The 19,205-nt window shown below is 41.8% G+C and overlaps 1 protein-coding gene across 1 annotated transcript; it reads left to right on the top strand.

The window, feature by feature from the left end:
• The first annotated feature begins 568 nt into the window (after positions 1–568).
• LOC145035154 (putative mitochondrial protein AtMg00860) lies at positions 569–1,009 on the top strand. The gene has a single exon (XM_078983747.1). It carries the CDS (start codon positions 569–571, stop codon positions 1,007–1,009), a length of 441 nt encoding a protein of 146 aa, XP_078839873.1.
• The last annotated feature ends 18,196 nt before the right edge of the window (positions 1,010–19,205 follow it).

Raw genomic sequence — 19,205 nt, 5'->3', positions numbered from 1 at the left:
CTCCAATTGTCAAATCACCCTATAGGTTGGCTCCCGCCGAGATGCAAGAGCTATTAAGCCAACTGAGCGAGCTTTTGAATAAAGGATTCATCAGACCCAGTTTTTCACACTGGGGAGCTTCAATTCTTTTCGTTAAAAACAAAGATGGATCCTTTAGAATGTGTATTGACGATAGGAAGTTAAATAAAATCACTATTAAAAACCGCTACCCACTTCCAAGAATCGGCGACCTATTTGACCCACTTCAAGGAGCTAGTTATTTTTTAAAAATAAATCTGAGATCCGGTAATCATCAACTCAAGGTCCGAGTGGTGGATGTTCCAAAGACAGCTTTCCGAAACCGCTATGGACATTACAAATTCGTCATGATGCCCTTCGTTATGAAAAATGCCCCTACAACATTTATGGACCTCATGAACCGAGTCTGTCAACCATCCCTTGATCAGTCTATAATTGTCTTCATCAATGATATTCTCGTGTATTCCCAAAGCGAAAAAGAGCATAGTTAACACCTTCGACAAGTCTTGGAAACCTTATGAGCTGAGGAGTGGTACGCCAAACTCTCTAAATGCAAGTTTTGGCTCGTAATGTAAACTTTCTAAGACATGTTGTTAGTAAGGAAGGGGTTCATGTAGATCCATCTAAGGTTAAATCTAATGAAGGATGGGCAATCCCGAAGACACTGACAGAGAATCGCCAGTTTTTAGGTCTGGCAGGCTATTATCAAAGGTTCATTCAGAACTTCTCAAGGATAGCAAAACCTATCACCGCATTAAATCAAAAAGATGTTTCTTTCAATTGGACAGAAAAGCAGGAGGTTGCCTTCCAAACCCTAAAAAGAGCTCTCTGTAGTGCACCAGTACTATCATTACAAGAGGGAACTGAGGACTTCATAGTTTACTGTGATGCTTCGAATCAAGGTTTAGGCTGTGTACTCATGCAGCGTGGGAAGGTGATAGACTCCAGAAGTTCGTGGGATACCCACTTACCTTTGATTGAATTTTCATAGAATAATAGTTATCATACGAGCATTAAAGTTGCTCCCTTCGAAGCATTATATGGTCGCAAATGCAGATCACCGTTGTGCTGGGATGAGGTGGGTGACACTCAGCTAGCAAGAGGGCAGTCACCAAACAGTGCTTTAATAGGGACAGAAATCATATGTGAGACGAAAGAGAAGATAACTCAAATAAAATCTAGACTCCAAGCATCACAGGATTGACAGAAGATCCATGCTGACAATCGGCGAAAGCCCTTAGAATTTTAGGTCGGTGATCGAGTGTTATTGAAAGTCTCTCCCTGGAAAGGGATAATTCGTTTTAGGAAATGGGGAAAACTAAACCCGCAATATATTGGACCATTCGAGATCCTTGCCCGAATCGGTCCAGTGGATTATAGGTTGCAACTATCTGTGGAGCTCAGCAACATACCCACCGTGTTCCATGTTTCAAATCTAAACAAGTGCTTATCTGACGAAACTCTCGTCATTTCATTGGAAGAAATTGAAATCAACGATAATCTCATATTCGTGGAAGAACCAGTTGAAATCATGGATAGGGAAGTGAAGCGTGCTAAACAAAGTAACATTCCAATTGTGAAAGTTCGATGGAACGCAAAGCGTGGACCAGAATTCACATGGGAATGCGAAGACCAGATGAAGTAGAAGTACCCGCACTTATTCTTGCATTCTCAAATCTAGTTTCAAATAGAATTTCGGGACGAAATTCCCTCTGACAGGGGGATGATGTCACAACTAAGAAATTCTATATCCCTGTAACTATAAGAATGATAGCAATTTTAACCAAGATTTTGAAAGCATGCTTGGTGTTTATTCAATGACAACAAATTTCATCAAAAACCCTATACAAAGACTACAATTGGTCAACGAAAGTTTGGAAACCCTAAAATTTCCGGTTTAAGTCCAATGTGGACTAGGATTTCCTTATTGGGTCTAATGGACCAATAAGTTTCCAATTTGACTATTTTGGGCTTAGAACCCTTAATTAGGCTCTACTTGGACCCACTTTCATGAAACTTAACATTTTGGGCCATAATGAATTGGTTTATTTTAATAAGCCTTATTGGGCCATAACTAACCTAATTAGCCTTAATGGGCCATAAAACCATTCCTTTATACAATTTGGGCCGAATAACACCCCATCATATTAAAACTATTAACGCTTCCACCACCGCTACCACCACCTAATAATGGTGGCAATGATTCCCTAATTTCGCCATTCTCCTACAATTACTTGCATATATCAACCAAAAAACAAGTATTGTTCATTTATGGTACATCAAGTGGGATAGATTCATAGACAGGAGTCCTACAATATCTTTAAAGCATCACTATCTCAAAATCCCGCTGATAGTTCCTTGCTAAACCCAAGCTACATTATCCGATCAACCGATACTAACTTAGATTCAATCATCGATATACCAAACGTCCTTTTTCTAGTTTACTCCACATTGAATCCACCTATTCTAGAAACTGTTATGAATGCAACTTTGTCTAGCAATTAAACGATTAAGCTCATATAGAATTAAAGATCACATATTTCTATTTGCTCAACTACGGAACTATAAACAAGCTAAGAAATGGTAAATGAATAGTGCATAGAAGATGCTCGGTGAATGCCCATGAGATTAGTTTTGCTATTATTGAATTGATCTGTAACATCCATAAAATTCAAGAAATTATAAACTTTTAAAACCAAACCACAAATCATCATTGATTACAAAATTAGTTTTCAAACATGTTTAATATCAGTTTTTTTCCAAAGTCCTAAAACAAATCACGAGGAGGTGCACGATCACGCCTTTGGCTTCCTGCAATCATATGAGGTACCTGAAACATAACCCAAAACTGTAAGCCCAAAGTTTAGTGAGTTTCCCCTAAAATACCAACACATCACATAATCATAATAATAACAGTAAACAACATGCATACAGAGCCTTTAGTCTGACTGGAACGCCCCATTGGCTTGATGTCTATTTGGTACGCTCACAGAACCTTCAGCATGACTGGTGTGCTACACCGGGCCTTCAACCTATCTGGACCGTTCTTCGGGCCTCATCCTGACTGGTATGCCCTATTGGCCTTCAGTCTGTCCGGGCCGCCCTGGGTCTGTTGGCATTCAGCACAAAGTATGGCTGCCTCATCCCAACCACACATACACCGTGTCGACGCGCGCGTGCGCACACACACACACTTATATATATATATATATATATATATATATATATATATATATATATATATATAAAACAGACAAGCATACTAATAATCAACCAATAACAAATAGATAGATCTTACAGATCACTAAGCATAGCATCATCCTATCTACCAGGATATAGATCTAGCAGGTCACTATAGTACTCAATCATACGATAAACCAGGATAACAATTCAAAGGGCAGACATTGGTTCCTTCAACCCATAAGTATAGTCAGGCTCGTCCTAATACATGGACGAGTTTGGGCTATGGCCTAGAGCAGCAAAAAAAGAGGGGCATAAATCTGATCCATTAAGTAATAATATATATTGACTTTGGGCCATAGTTTAGTCCAGTAAATGGTTTGATACCAACGTCTGCATGCATTTGGTAGGCAACACTTCACAGATAAGAGTGCAGGCGTCAAATAATCCTAGAATCTTAAGAATAGCAATCGCCAAACTCATGGGTGCTCTAGAAAAACACAATCTGTAGAAGATCGAGGAGCCTTGATTGACTGAATACGTTTTCAATATTTTATTCTGATGGATATCTATTTCATTCTCATTCTAGTTTCTCTACTTGTCTCTTAAACATACTACACATAGTTTCTACATCCAATAATCCACATTCCGATTTGTGTTAATTAAGTGTTTATGCCTTTTTGGTAGTTAACCTAGACTTGATTGCTGATAACCTTCCTATTCTTGAGTTCTTGTATTCTAAGTTCGATTTTTTATGAAGCAAACACCAAAAAATCTGAAGATTCAAGAGGTTTTCAATTTCTGGATTGGAGGAGTTTAATTACGGGTTCTTATTTCTCTCTAATTCCCTTTTCTTATTCCATTTTCTTATTAGTGTTAATTGTACTCTGATTTCGTTCTTTTTTCTGAAGCAAACACCAAAAACCTAAATATTTGGGATGTTTTGGATTTTTGGATTTGGTGAGCTCTATTTGTAAGTCATTCCTTTTTTCTCATATTCCAAGTTCATATTTTTGTTCACTATATTCTGAGTTCTATATTTTTTTCTAAAGCGAACACCGAAAACTATTTTTGAGGTATTCGATTTCTTGATTGGATTAGTTCGATTACTAAATTATTTTTTCTCGTGTTCTGATTCCCTTTTTCTCATTCTAATTTCTTATTATGTTCAATGTGTTCTAACTTCTATATTCTTTTCTGAAAGAAACACCAAAAATCTAAAGGTTTGTTAGGTTTTCGTTTTCTGGGTTGAGTGAGTTTAATTTTTGGAATCTTACTTTTGGTATTTCTGATATCATTTTTCTCATTCCAATTGTTGATTTATGTTCGTTTTTTTTTTGTTGTTTGTTTCAGGAGGCATACCATATAATTTAGGCGAGTTTGATTTCTCTTGAACATCAAAAGGTATATAATTACTTCAGTGTTGATATTAGATAGTAGTTTTTTAGAAATGGATTATTATTTCTGACTGTAAGATTGATTTATGAGATCATTTGACATATTGAAAGAGAAAACAAAAACATAAACTTTGATTAGGTTGTATATATTTTTGCTTAGTTTTAATATCTATATTACTTGACTTTTCAATATGTTTCCTTGATCAGGTGCTCAAAATACAAAACAGAAAAAACACAACACGAAAAGGCTAATCATTTACAAGGGTGTTTGCTCTTGAAGTTGTATCTTTGAAGTATCATGACTTTAAGAAAGATTGAATGGATTAGTAATTTTTAAGTATCAAAAGTTGTTTTTTTTAAATATTGGTTATTGTAAAATAAGAGATGTTTTGTATCAAAAATTACAAAGACAACGTTTTAGGTGATTTTTCTATGTTTTTATTTGTATTATTTGTTTGATATTTTTATAAATTTTTTAAATATAAATTTTTGTCTGTCGGTACATATATAAGGGCATAAAATTATTATCTCGCCCCGGGTATCAAAAACCAATGGACCGGCCCTGAGTACAGTAAGGAAAACTCATCCCACACTGCTGAATCACACTAAAAGTCTTCGGCTGCTGGCCCACAAAATCCCCATGCTATCATAAATAAAATAATCATCCAATTAATAATTGGATTCCAAATCCTTATCTATTAGTCCAAAGGCCACTCAACCCTTTTCCTAGTTTAGGGCCAAAGCCCAAGCCAAAACAAATAATCACTCAAGGCCCATATTTGGCCCAATTTTCCAAATTGGGCCCATACTCGTAATTGGGCCTTATCCTAAGGCCACCCTTCAACTTATCCCAAAACATCTGCACTAAGGACTAATAAGATCCCAAGCATCTGGGTCCAAAATATGGCCCAAACTTGAAGCCCAAAACTGCTAAGCCCAACAGACTGAGTACGTTGGGTGTACTCAGTTGTACGCTAAGCGTACTCACATTGAGGCTTGTACGCCTAGCGTACTCCTCCTGTTCATCCATTTTTCACATTAAGCCCTCAATCCATTAAGGTAAAGCTCCAAAATGTAGATTTGACTCCCTTAAGCCGGAATAACACGTAAAGTTTCTAACTTTACGTTAATGCATGGCTAAATGAAGCTCTTAAGCTTAGAAATGACTTAATAAGTGGCTTAATGCATGCATGAGAACTAATACCCCATAAAGTTGGCACCTTTATGCTTAGGAAGCCTCTAACAAGCTCAGATCTAGAGAAATGATCCCTTCAAACGAACCAAATCATCAATCAACTCAAAAAGGGACCAAAAGTGAGACAAATCAACCCATGAAGAGATCTAAGCATTGACAAGTCAAGATTTGAACTTGATACCTTTAAAAGCTTGCAAAGAGATTAATGATCTTGGATCTTAAGTTTCCCCACCAAACAATGAACTTCCACCTTCTTCTAGTTTCTTCAAGAATGAGCAAAACAACACCAATTTCTCTTCAAAATCTCAAAAATACAATACTGGAGGCTAAAGGACACTTTTGTGTTTTCTGGAGGTTTAGGGACAAATAGAGAGGCTAACCCTAATGGTTCAAGATGTTTATATAGGGTGCAACACCCTAAGTTAGGGTTTCTAGAAACAGCACATGCGTCCAGTGTACATAAGCATACGCCCTGCATATGCACCCGAAGTACCGATCCATTCTCGCATTAGTACGCTAAGTGTATTAGGTGGTACGCCCCACGTACTGGCTTCTCAACTAGTACGCTAAGCCAACCAAGTGGTACGCCCACATACTACTCCAAGGGCTAATTTGCAAGTTTTAATTAACGAAGGGCAAAAGTGAAACGTACCAAGATACAGATGTTACATGATTATTCTGCTTATCGCCCTAAACTGTGTAGGTGAGAGTGTATCTGCTGGAAAACATGGGTCCGATCATATGGATCAGTATGCTTCAATATCTATGGTTCAGTATATATGATTCGGTATTTATGGCTTGGTATATGTGGTTCAGTATCTACGGACCAACATGCTTCAGTCATCTACAGATCAATATGCTTCAGCATCTATGGTTTGGTATCTACGGACTGGCATGCTTCGATCATTATGGTTCGGTAGATACATGTGGAGATCTATGGTTTGGCATATATGGATCAGCATCTTTGGTTCAGTATATATGGTTCGGCCACCTAAGGTTCAACTTGTTTACTAACAGGAATAAAGACTTAGACAAATCTCAGATCTAACACTAATCCTATCTTTTTTATACCAATTATTCAAAGCTATATCTACACCTACCTTTTAACGTTACCAAAAGCCACAAAAGGATCAAATGATACCTAATCTCATAGTGTTATTAAGTTTAATCGGGTCTTCAACATCTAAGGAAGATAAAAGAGAATTAATTTGTATCTTGCCCTAGCCAACCCTTATAGAACCTAAAAGTACATGACTCATCAATCTCATTCCTCACCTTTATATACAACCCTGTCAGGTTGTGTGCATGAATTTAGAATCTGAGCAAAGCCTTTTTGTTAATATTCTGAATATTGGCTCAACAACATCATTTAAGTGTTTACCCAAACTAGGTAACTTAAAAAATGTGTCATGAAAGAAGCTACCGATATCGATTAACATAGTGCAAAAACAATCAAGTATGTGTACAGTTGAGTATTTTCCGATGCAATTGTAATAAAGTTTCCAACTTTATTCATTTGCATGCTTCGAGCACACCTTACTCTAATCTAAGACTAAATGAAACCTCAAAAAGCTACTAAGAACATGCATGGACCAAATGGCAAGATAGAAACCTTTCAAATTCACCAACAAGGCTTCAAAAGTTAACAAGATGAAACCTTTAATCTGGATTTTTCCCAAACTCCAACTCAATATCAACCAAGGGAGTCGATGCTTCGTCACACCAAGAGAGACTTTCTTCACCTTCAAGCTTCACCAATAAGGGTTCAAAGACTCAAAACTCAAACATGGAGGCTAGGATTAAAGCAAGGGATATTTGAAGAAGATGGAGGCTGACAAATGTATTATTTCACAACGATAATGTCTTTAAATACGAGATAAACTCAAAACACATGGCCTTGGGTTGCACCAACATTTGCGTCATCACACCTCCTATGTCGCATTGTGAATGGTTTAATCCAACAAGGCCCAAAACAACATAAGCGCAAATCGTTCCCAACCCAAAACTAACCCTTTAAGTCGTAAACCTTATACTCTTAGCCCAAAAACCTCATTTCTATAAGGTCCAAATTTTACCCTTTAAAGCTCGAGACCTTCTCTTGATTAAATTTCACCATTTCCAAGTAAGAAACATCATGAAATCGGATGTTATAGTCCTTGTTTTTTTGTTTACTAATTTTATATTTTCTTGTTTTTAGAATTATTAAATAAGTTAATGGGCCTCGCCCTTGAACTTATAATCTTTTTTCCCACTGTATACCATCACTTGCAACTCACAATTAGATAAAGTTAGAACATGACTTAAAATGAACCAAAACCCTAAAAATCGATTTCAACCCAAAAGAAGAATGAGATCGACGGAGATTGCTGATGGGGGCAAGTTCCATGTGGCGACAAACATTGTTGATAGGGGCAGAGAGAAACAGGAGATCCAACTGTGATGAGGGAGGCAGAGGTGGCAGTGGCAATAAAGCTATTGGCGGTAAGGGAGATGTTGTGTCGACAGAGCAAACAGATTTGTCGACGCTCATGGTGATCTTTGGAGTTTCTGACATTGTCAAACATATGGGTTAGGTTGAAGATCAACTCAATGCCTTAGATCATCTCCAATTCATCTCCAATTTTTCCCCTAAAAAATGGAGTAAAAAATGGGACAAATAGTGTTTCATTTCCATCCGTACTCCATTTTTTACTCTATTTTTACCCCTAAAAAGTATATTTCTAACATATTTCATTATTCAAACTTACATAGATTGTCAAACACACTCATCTACTAATTTAGTTTTAACAAATATATAATATATATATTTTTTTCATTACATTAATATTAAATACAAAAGATTATATTTATAATAAACTTATAAATAAATATTATACATGCATTTATAAAAATATTACACATACATACTTTTAAATAAATATTATACATACATTTATATAAATTTTAGACATAGACACTTTTAATTATAATTTTTGTAAAATACGTTATCGTTTTTTAAAATTTCAATATGTATTTAAATTTTTCTATGAATTTGATGAAAAAAAAATAAACTTTATATTTATAATTAATTAATATAATTTAATATATAAAAAATATTATAAGTATTAAGTACTATATTTAAATTATAATTGGTGGGTAAAATGAACTAGAAATATATAAATATATAAATAGATTGACTAAAACCCACAACGCAAAGTTCATCCCCATTTTGGAAGAAATGAATAGTATAACACCATATTTGGTGTAATACTATTCATATCTCCCAAAATAGGGGAATTAATAGAGGAGGGTTGGAGAAGCATGTGAGAAGAAATGGGAGAAAAATTGAAGAATGAAAGTGGGTTGGAGATGCTCTTAGTTGCTTATTCAGGCTTATTTAATTTCAATAAATTTACTAAAATGGTCCTTGAAATTTAGAAAATGACAAAAGAAATTGAAAAATTAAAAAACATGGTAGAATTGTTAGTTTTACCTAAAGATTGATGATATTTAGGAAAATGACTCTTGAGTGTAACTAACTGTTGCGTTTGTTTTCATTTGGTCCCTTTCCTTTTTTTGTACTTAATATATCATCGAACTTGTTGTTTGTGTTCACCATAACCCTTTTGATCGACTTTTGACCTGTGATAGTCTATCAAAGGGTTATAGTAAACACAAACAGCAAGTTCGATGGTACATTGAGTACAAAAAAAAAAGGAAATTGACCAAATGAGAACAAATTCAATAGTTGGTTACCGTTCTAAGTCATTTTTCCCAAAAACTTGAATGAAATTAAAGTTGCAAAATTATCAAAGACTGCAACCTTCTTTGGCCATAACATATATAAAGAGAGCTTTGAAGGGGTAATTTCATTAAAACATAGTCTATGTTATGCTTACTGTGGTTAGCTATCAACATCTCTCTGCAAAAGGATATGACTGTGTATGAGAGGTATATTTATCAGCATAAAAGTTTACCTCAATGTATATTATGCTGATGTGTCTGCAAAAGCTGAATGATATTGTGCATATTCATGTTGTATCGTTGTAACATCCGGATTTTTGCCAGGTATAATGTAAGTTTAATTGTGTTATATTGTGAGAGGGACTCGGCGAGTCGGGGCTCAGACTCGCCGAGTAGGGACGCGGGATTGATCGAGGGTGCGCACTTGGACTCGGCGAGTCCAGGGTATGGACTCGGCGAGTCTGCGCTGTGTTATGAAACCCTAAATCTCCAGGTTTGTGGCCTATTTAAGGGGCCTTATGGCCGTCATTTGTGCTCACCCAACCCCCAGAGAGTGTCCCTAGAGTTCTTGAGCGTTTTGTGAAGGAGAGAGAGCCAATCTTGATCTTGTGTGTGTTGTTTAGCAAGAAGAAAGAGGCCCTAGGCAAGAGGAAGCAAAGGAGGTTGTTATTTCGTGGATTGGAGCTTGGATCATCACTCTAGAGGTATTATTTTCGGACCATTTTCTGTTTGGTGAAACTTGATGAAAGTTAGGGCTTAATATGATCATTTATGGGGTGATTTGGTGCCCTTTGGTTCCCTCTTTGAGTTGAAACCATGGATCTGGATCCATAGAGGTCCAGAGGGCCTCACTCATCAAGCTTTATGGGTGGAAATGGAGTCCTTGGCCTTGTGTTGAAGTAGTAGAGTCAAAAACATCATTTGTGATCATGTAGAGGTTATTTATGCATCAAGATTGTGACTTTACGTGCTAAATAAGCATGGGGGGACTGGATCTATGGATTAGTGGATTGGATCTGGCCTTTAGAGCAAGATTGAGTCAGTGCATGGCTCTGACTCGCCGAGTCCGAAGAACAGACTCGACGAGTAGCTTGAATGCTGCACGACCACTCAGCGAGTGGCCTCGCCGAGTTGGGATGAGTGAACTCAGTGGGTCAAGGGGGAGTCAGGATGGACAGGAGGACCGAGTCAAACCGGACTCGCCGAGTTGTTCTTGAGACTCGGCGAGTTGAGTCGTGGTGGCCCCACAACTCGTGCCAGGTGGAGCTCGTCGAGTTGGGAGGGGATGCTCGACGTGTCAAGAGAGGATTCCAGGGAAATTGGTGAATGCGCTCAGACTCGCCGAGTCCGGTCAAGTTGACCGTTGACCAGCGTTGACCTAGATTGTCCTGTTATGGTATGGTCAACCCTAGTTGGGAAAGTGTTAATTAGAGATATATTGTGCTATAGGGGGACTTCAGCTCGGCAGATCGAGTGTTTAGCGATTTCAGGGTTACGGTTTACCGAGACACACGAGGTGAGTCTTCTCACTATACTTTACCTTGAGTAGGTAACCAGAGTTATGTGATAGAGTAATTGTATGCTATGTATGTTATGTGTTGTACTGCATTACTTTTATGTGTTTGATGTTGTGCATGTTTACAGAGTTAGAACCGGAAGGTTCACAGAGTTAGAACCTGAGGGTTCACAGAGTTTGGGTGCACGGACCCACAGAGTTATAGCCTCGAGTGGCTAATATGTGTTATATGCAGTATTTTGGGAAACTCACTAAGCCCTGTGCTTACAGTGTTGATGTTATTTGTTTCAGGTACTAGTGACGACCGTGGGAAGGCGCCGGCTTGATCCGTACACACACGTTTGGAGCTTGACATTTTGATCTTGGGATTTTGTAATATTTTGTTGGACAATTAAAAAGGGTTGTTTCTATGAATATTGATGGAATTATGTTTTATAAAAATCGAAAATTTTGTTTGAAAAATCAGTGTTAGAAATTGGTATCAGAGCCTTGGTTTGAGGGATTCGGGTACACCTTCGGGGGTATTTGAACTCAAACTGAGGAAATGAAGAGATATTTTCAAAATAAAAACCAAAATTTTCTAAGAGTAAAGGGTTTTCCAGGAAGAAACGTGTGTACGATCAGTCAGCGCCCGAACGGTAAATTCCCAAAATATCTTTTGTTATGTAATAACTATTATTGTGACGTGTGTGCATGCTAGAGTAGGCTAGGTATTGCTGATAGGGCTAGAGTGGCCTGTTTTGTGATGCCTTAGCTTAGGGAATGGTGAGCTGCTATGAGACGCTGAGAGTAATTAGGTAGCAGCTAGGGTTTTGTGTGAGATCTGTTCAGAGAGATTTAAGTATAATAGAGTACTTGGGGACTGGGATCCGAAGAGGACGATTTGGGGTGTGTACCGAGACGGTGCGGACAGTAGTATTGGGCCCGTACTACTAAAAGCACCGGAGCGGTACACAGTTCAAATAAGAATCTGGGGATGCCAAGAATCAAGGAGGGGTGGATTGTTGAATGTAAGGGTGTTCGAGTGAATTCTAATTATCGCATGTTGTATTTCAGAGGTTGATCATGGTGAGGACACGACACATGCCGGAGGATGCCGGAGCTAGTGATGAGGACATTCGACAGATCATTCATGAGGAGGTGGCTGCGGTCATCAGAGCCGAGATACCAGAGATTTTCGGGTCCATTAAGACCGCTTTGATTGAGACGTTTGACGAGCTCTATGCCGCTCTTTCTGAGGCTGCGGTTGCAGCAGCTACCGCAGCGATTGCTGTGGCAAGAGCCCAGGGAGGTGATGCGATGTTGTTCAGGGAGTTCAGCAACACCAAGCCACCAGAGTTTGATGGTACACAGGACCCGGTGGCAGCTATGAGGTGGATATCTGACATGGAGGGATGCTTCTTCACTTGCTCGTCCCCTGAGCATTTGAAGGTTCGGTTCGCGCTGAACCAGCTTCGCTTGGGAGCGAAGGACTGGTGGAAGTTTGTGACTGCGCATTTCACACCGACTGAGCTTTCGGCAGTGACCTGGGAGAGGTTCACTTCCATGTTCCGAGATGAGTATGTTCCTCGGGTGGAGAGGGAACGTCTGGCTCAGGAGTTTCTGACCCTCAAGCAGGGTACCGAGTCAGTTACAGCGATTACGAGGATGTTTCAGGAGAGGGCGATGTTTTGCCCTGAGCACGTGTCCACCGAGCAGGCACGTATGAGCCGTTATCTGAGCATTTTGAGGCGGGATATTCGGGAGTTCGCTGCGAACTCCTCGTACCGGACATTTGCCGAGCTTCAGGCAAATGCTCGGAAGAGGGAGATTGAGCTTGAGACTCAGGCCAGGGAGGAGGCGGAGTCTATGGGGAGGGATCGGCGGCCGGCACAGTCCCAGCCGGCATCCAAGCGGGCCAAGCCCGCTGATCCCAGACCCGGGAGCCAGAAGGGCCGCACTTGTGGAAAGTGCGGCAAGGGTCACGATGGCGCCTGTCGGGCAGGGTCTTGCTACAAATGTGGCAAGGAGGGGCATATGGCTAAGGACTGCCCTAAGGGATTTGCAGTGTGCTTCCACTGCAACCAGACCGGACACCGGAAGGCGGAGTGTCCGCTGCTGCGCGGGGCATCTCAGGGGTCTGCTCCCGCCGCCATCAGAGCTGCTGCTGCAGAGAGTCGGCCCGTGAAGGCCGAGGCACCAAGGGCTCGGGGGAGAGCCTTCCAGCTGACTGCGGAAGAGGTCCGCGCCGCACCCGACGTTGTGGCTGGTATGTTTCCTTTTCATTATTGTTTATGGTGTTGAGATATTATGCTTATATCATGCTATGCTTAGGTACCTTCCTTGTGAATTCTGTACCTGCTTTAGTGTTATTTGACTCGGGTGCGAGTCGATCTTTTGTGTCCTTGGCATTTAGTCAGCGTATCAGTGTTAGTCGTGGAGTATTGAGTCGGCCCCTGCGGGTTTCCATAGCCGCCGACAGAGTGATTTGTGCTACGGAGGTCTTCCGGGGATGTGTATTGGAGATATTCGGGGTCGAGTTTCCGATCGACCTGATTCCGATTGCGATGGGTGATGTCTGTGTTATAGTGGGCATGGATTGGTTGAGCCGATTCGGTGCGGTTATCCATTGCGAGCAACAGCTGGTGACTATACGGGATCCTAGTGGGGGAGTTCTTTCAGTATACGGCGAGGGTACACGTTCTGGATCAGCCTTTTGTTCGGTTGCTAGGGCGAGGCAGTGTTTACAGCAGGGCTGTAAGGGTTATGTAGCGTATGTGATGGATACGCGAGTGATCTCCGAGAGGCCGAGCTCTGTGGAGGAAGTTCCGGTGGTGCGGGAGTTTCCAGATGTATTTCCCGAAGAGTTACCAGGTGTGCCTCCCGCGAGGCAAGTGGAGTTTGGCATCGATTTGGTTCCGGGGGCCGCGCCTATTGCTAAGGTGTCGTATCGCCTTGCGCCTCCAGAGATGCAGGAGTTATCCTCGCAACTTCAGGAGTTGCTGGGGAAGGGTTTTATTCGGCCGAGTAGCTCGCCGTGGGGAGCACCCATCTTGTTTGTGAAGAAGAAGGATGGCTCGCATCGCATGTGTATTGATTACCGGGAATTGAATAAGCTGACGGTCAAGAACCGTTACCCGTTGCCGAGGATCGACGATTTATTCGATCAGCTACAGGGAGCATCTTGGTTCTCCAAGATTGATTTGAGGTAGGGCTATCATCAGGTGAGAGTGCGGGACGAGGACGTCCAGAAGACAGCATTCAGGACGCGTTATGGGCATTATGAGTTTGTGGTGATGCCATTTGGGCTCACTAATGCCCCGGCTGTGTTCATGGACCTCATGAACAGGGTATGTCGGCCGATGTTGGATCGGTCGGTGATTGTTTTCATTGATGATATTCTGGTATATTCGAGATCTAGTGAGCAGCACGAGGAGCATTTGAGGGAGGTGCTTGGGGTTTTGAGAGCGGAGAAACTTTACGCAAAGTTCTCCAAGTGCGATTTCTGGTTACGGGAGGTCCAGTTTCTGGGACATCTCGTTAACCAGAAGGGGATATTGGTCGATCCGGCCAAGGTTGACGTAGTGATGAGGTGGGAGGTGCCGAGGTCACCTTCTGAGATACGGAGTTTCCTCGGGTTGGCAGGGTATTATCGGAGATTTATTAAGGATTTCTCCAAGATTGCGGTTCCACTCACCAGATTGACCCGGAAGGGTGTGGCATTTGCATGGGGTCCCGAGCAGCAGACCTCCTTTGAGACGCTTCGCCAGAGGTTGTGTGAAGCTCCCGTATTAGCCCTTCCGGAAGGTATGGAAGGTTTTGTGGCATTCTGTGACGCATCGATCCTAGGATTGGGAGCGGTATTGATGCAAAGGGGTCATGTGATAGCTTATGCATCGAGGCAGTTGAAGCCTCACGAGACGAGGTACCCCACACATGATTTGGAGTTGGGGGTAGTGGTGTTCGCCCTCAAGATTTGGCGGCACTACTTGTATGGAGTTCGTTGTACGATATACACGGACCATAAGAGTTTGAAGTACTTGATGGATCAGCCTAACCTAAATATGCGGCAGAGGAGATGGTTAGACGTGGTCAAGGATTATGATTGTGAGATCTTGTACCACCCGGGCAAGGCTAATGTGGTAGCCGACGCGTTGAGTCGCAGGGCGGAGAGTACTCCCCTGCGAGATGTATGTTTGAGATTGACCGTGATAGCTCCAGTTCTGGACGCCATTCGTGGGGCTCAAGCCGAGGCCGAGCGTCCGGAGATACAGAAGAGAGAGCGGGTTGTTGGGATGGTTTCTGAGTTTATATCGGATAGTCGAGGCCTTATGACTTATCAGGGCAGGATCTGGGTACCGTTTGTGGGCGGTACCCGTGCTACATTGATGGAGGAGGCTCATAGATCGAAATTTTCGATCCACCCCGGGGCCACGAAGATGTATTTGGATCTAAGGAAGGAGTATTGGTGGCCCTGCATGAAGAGGGATGTAGCATGGTTTGTCGAGAGGTGTTTGACCTATCGAAGGGTAAAGGCCGAACACCAGAGACCGCATGGCAAGTTGCAGCCATTGGAGGTTCCCGAGTGGAAGTGGGAACAGATCGCTATGGACTTTATCACCAAATTGCCGAGGACTGCCAGAGGAGTTGATGCAATTTGGGTGATTGTGGATAGATTGACAAAGAGCGCTCACTTTCTTGCCATCAGTGAGAGTTCTTCAGCAGAGAAGTTGGCGGAGGTTTACGTGAGGGAGGTTGTATCTCGGCATGGGGTGCCGATCTCGATTATTTCAGACCGCGATGTGCGTTTCACTTCCCGTTTTTGGAAGAAATTTCATGAGGAGTTGGGTACTAAGTTGCATTTTAGTACCGCATACCACCCCCAGACCGACGGTCAGAGTGAGCGGACGATACAGACACTCAAGGACATGCTTCGAGCTTGTGTATTGGATTTTGGGGGTAGTTGGGACTCGTATTTGCCTCTAGCGGAGTTTTCCTACAATAACAGCTATCATTCGAGCATTGGTATGCCGCCCTTTGAGCTGTTATATGGTAGGAGGTGTCGGACTCCCATATGTTGGGGAGAGGTTGGGCAAAGGGTAATGAGCAGTACAGAGATCGTGAATCAGACGACAGAGCAGATACAGTTGGTCAGGCAGAGGTTATTGACCGCTCAGAGCCGGCAGAAGAGTTACGCGGATAGGCGCCGGTCCGAATTGGAATTTCAGGTCGGCGACTTTGTTCTCCTGAAGGTCTCTCCTTGGAAAGGAGTGATCCGGTTCAGGAAGAGGGGCAAATTGGGACCCCGGTTTATTGGCCCGTTTCGTGTGATTGCCAGGGTAGGCCGGGTAGCCTATCGGCTGGAGTTACCAGCAAAGTTGGGACAGATTCACAACACTTTTCATGTATCGCAGTTGAGGAAATGTATAGCCGATGAGTCGGCAGTGGTTCCACTTGAGGATATTCAGGTTGATGCGAGCCTGAATTATGCGGAAAGACCAGTGGCTATTAGGGATCGGAAGATCAAAGTTTTGAGGAACAAGGAGGTACCTCTGGTATTGGTTCAGTGGCAACATCGGAAGGGATCAGAGATGACCTGGGAGCCGGAGGGTATGATGCGGGAGCAGCATCCGGAGCTGTTTTAGAGCGGGACTTCGAGGGCGAAGTCCAGTTCTAGTGGGGGAGAGTTGTAACATCCGGATTTTTTCCAGGTATAATGTAAGTTTAATTGTGTTATATTGTGAGAGGGACTCGGCGAGTCGGGGCTCAGACTCGCCGAGTAGGGACGCGGGATTGATCGAGGGTGCGCACTTGGACTCGGCGAGTCCAGGGTATGGACTCGGCGAGTCTGCGCTGTGTTATGAAACCCTAAATCTTCGGGTTTGTGGCCTATTTAAGGGGCCTTATGGCCGTCATTTGTGCTCACCCAACCCCCAGAGAGTGTCCCTAGAGTTCTTGAGCGTTTTGTGAAGGAGAGAGAGCCAATCTTGATCTTGTGTGTGTTGTTTAGCAAGAAGAAGGAGGCCCTAGGCAAGAGGAAGCAAAGGAGGTTGCTATTTCGTGGATTGGAGCTTGGATCATCACTCTAGAGGTATTATTTTCGGACCATTTTCTGTTTGGTGAAACTTGATGCAAGTTAGGGCTTAATATGATCATTTATGGGGTGATTTGGTGCCCTTTGGTTCCCTCTTTGAGTTGAAACCATGGATCTGGATCCATAGAGGTCCAGAGGGCCTCACTCATCAAGCTTTATGGGTGGAAATGGAGTCCTTGGCCTTGTGTTGAAGTAGTAGAGTCAAAAACATCATTTGTGATCATGTAGAGGTTATTTATGCATCAATATTGTGACTTTACGTGCTAAATAAGCATGGGGGGACTGGATCTATGGATTAGTGGACTGGATCTGGCCTTTAGAGCAAGATTGAGTCAGTGCATGGCTCTGACTCGCCGAGTCCGAAGAACAGACTCGGCGAGTAGCTTGAATGCTGCACGACCACTCAGCGAGTGGCCTCGCCGAGTTGGGATGAGTGAACTCAGTGGGTCAAGGGGGAGTCAGGATGGACAGGAGGACCGAGTCAAACCGGACTCGCCGAGTTGTTCTTGAGACTCGGCGAGTTGAGTCGTGGTGGCCCCACAACTCGTGCCAGGTGGAGCTCGTCGAGTTGGGAGGGGATGCTCGACGTGTCAAGAGAGGATTCCAGGGAAATTGGTGAATGCGCTCAGACTCGCCGAGTCGCTATAGTGCACTCGCCGAGTCCGGTCAAGTTGACCGTTGACCAGCGTTGACCTAGATTGTCCTGTTATGGTATGGTCAACCCTAGTTGGGAAAGTGTTAATTAGAGATATATTGTGCTATAGGGGGACTTCAGCTCGGCAGATCGAGTGTTTAGCGATTTCAGGGTTACGGTTTACCGAGACACACGAGGTGAGTCTTCTCACTATACTTTACCTTGAGTAGGTAACCAGAGTTATGTGATAGAGTAATTGTATGCTATGTATGTTATGTGTTGTACTGCATTACTTTTATGTGTTTGATGTTGTGCATGTTTACAGAGTTAGAACCGGAAGGTTCACAGAGTTAGAACCTGAGGGTTCACAGAGTTTGGGTGCACGGACCCACAGAGTTATAGCCTCGAGTGGCTAATATGTGTTATATGCAGTATTTTGGGAAACTCACTAAGCCCTGTGCTTACAGTGTTGATGTTATTTGTTTCAGGTACTAGTGACGACCGTGGGAAGGCGCCGGCTTGATCCGTACACACACGTTTGGAGCTTGACATTTTGATCTTGAGATTTTGTAATATTTTGTTGGACAATTAAAAAGGGTTGTTTCTATGAATATTGATGGAATTATGTTTTATAAAAATCGAAAATTTTGTTTGAAAAATCAGTGTTACAATCGTATCCCATGAATTCGATCTTAAAGCTAAGTAAACTCAAAAATCACAGCACTTGTGATTCCACTTGTTTGTAGACTTGTCTACAATCCATGATACGATAAATCATTTGATTGGAAATGTAAATGTAGTCATGAAATGCACATGCTTAGTCAAGATTCCCCTAATAAATATTCAAGTGCAATACAAAGTTATACATGTATGAATAATGTTCTTTCGTGGGTTATGTTTTGAAGAGAAGCAAGAATAAATCTCATAAAGTTATTAATCTCAGCAGGAGATGACGTCGGATTTGTTGTAACGAGTAAAGGAAAAATGAATCAGGAGGGTAACCAACTGTTGCATTTGTTCTCATTTGGTCCATTTCCTTTTTTGTACTCAATATACCATCAGACTCGTTGTTTGTGTTCACCATAACCCTTTGACTGATTATCACATGTCAAAAACCGGTCAAAAAGGTTATGATGAACACAAACAACAAGTTCGATGGTATATTGAGTACAAAAAAAACCAAATAAGAACAAACGCAACAGTTAGTTACCCTCAATAGTCATTTTCCGCGTTTCCCGTGATATTTAGGATGATAGGTTTACCAATCACATATTACCAACCAAAATTAGGACTTAAGCCTATACATAGATATATAGCACAAGGACCTAAACTATCAACTTAGTTTTTGTAAGAGTATTTAATTATACATAATAAATGAAGTGTTTATTTAACGTTAAGATGGTAACTTAGATGAGCATTTAAAATACTTGAATACTTATTTGTTTACTTAATTTATCCATTCCATTTAT

Source organism: Lactuca saligna, chromosome 3, assembly GCF_052625555.1.
Source record: "Lactuca saligna cultivar CGN05327 chromosome 3, ASM5262555v1, whole genome shotgun sequence".
NCBI classification, from domain to species: domain Eukaryota; kingdom Viridiplantae; phylum Streptophyta; class Magnoliopsida; order Asterales; family Asteraceae; genus Lactuca; species Lactuca saligna.
Note: the sequence above shows the minus strand (reverse complement) of the source record. Positions and strands in the feature narration are given on the sequence as shown.

Bases quoted from the DNA above. Each gene is read 5' to 3' on its own strand.
- LOC145035154 (XM_078983747.1), top strand. From the start codon at position 569: ATGCAAGTTTTGGCTCGTAATGTAAACTTTCTAAGACATGTTGTTAGT.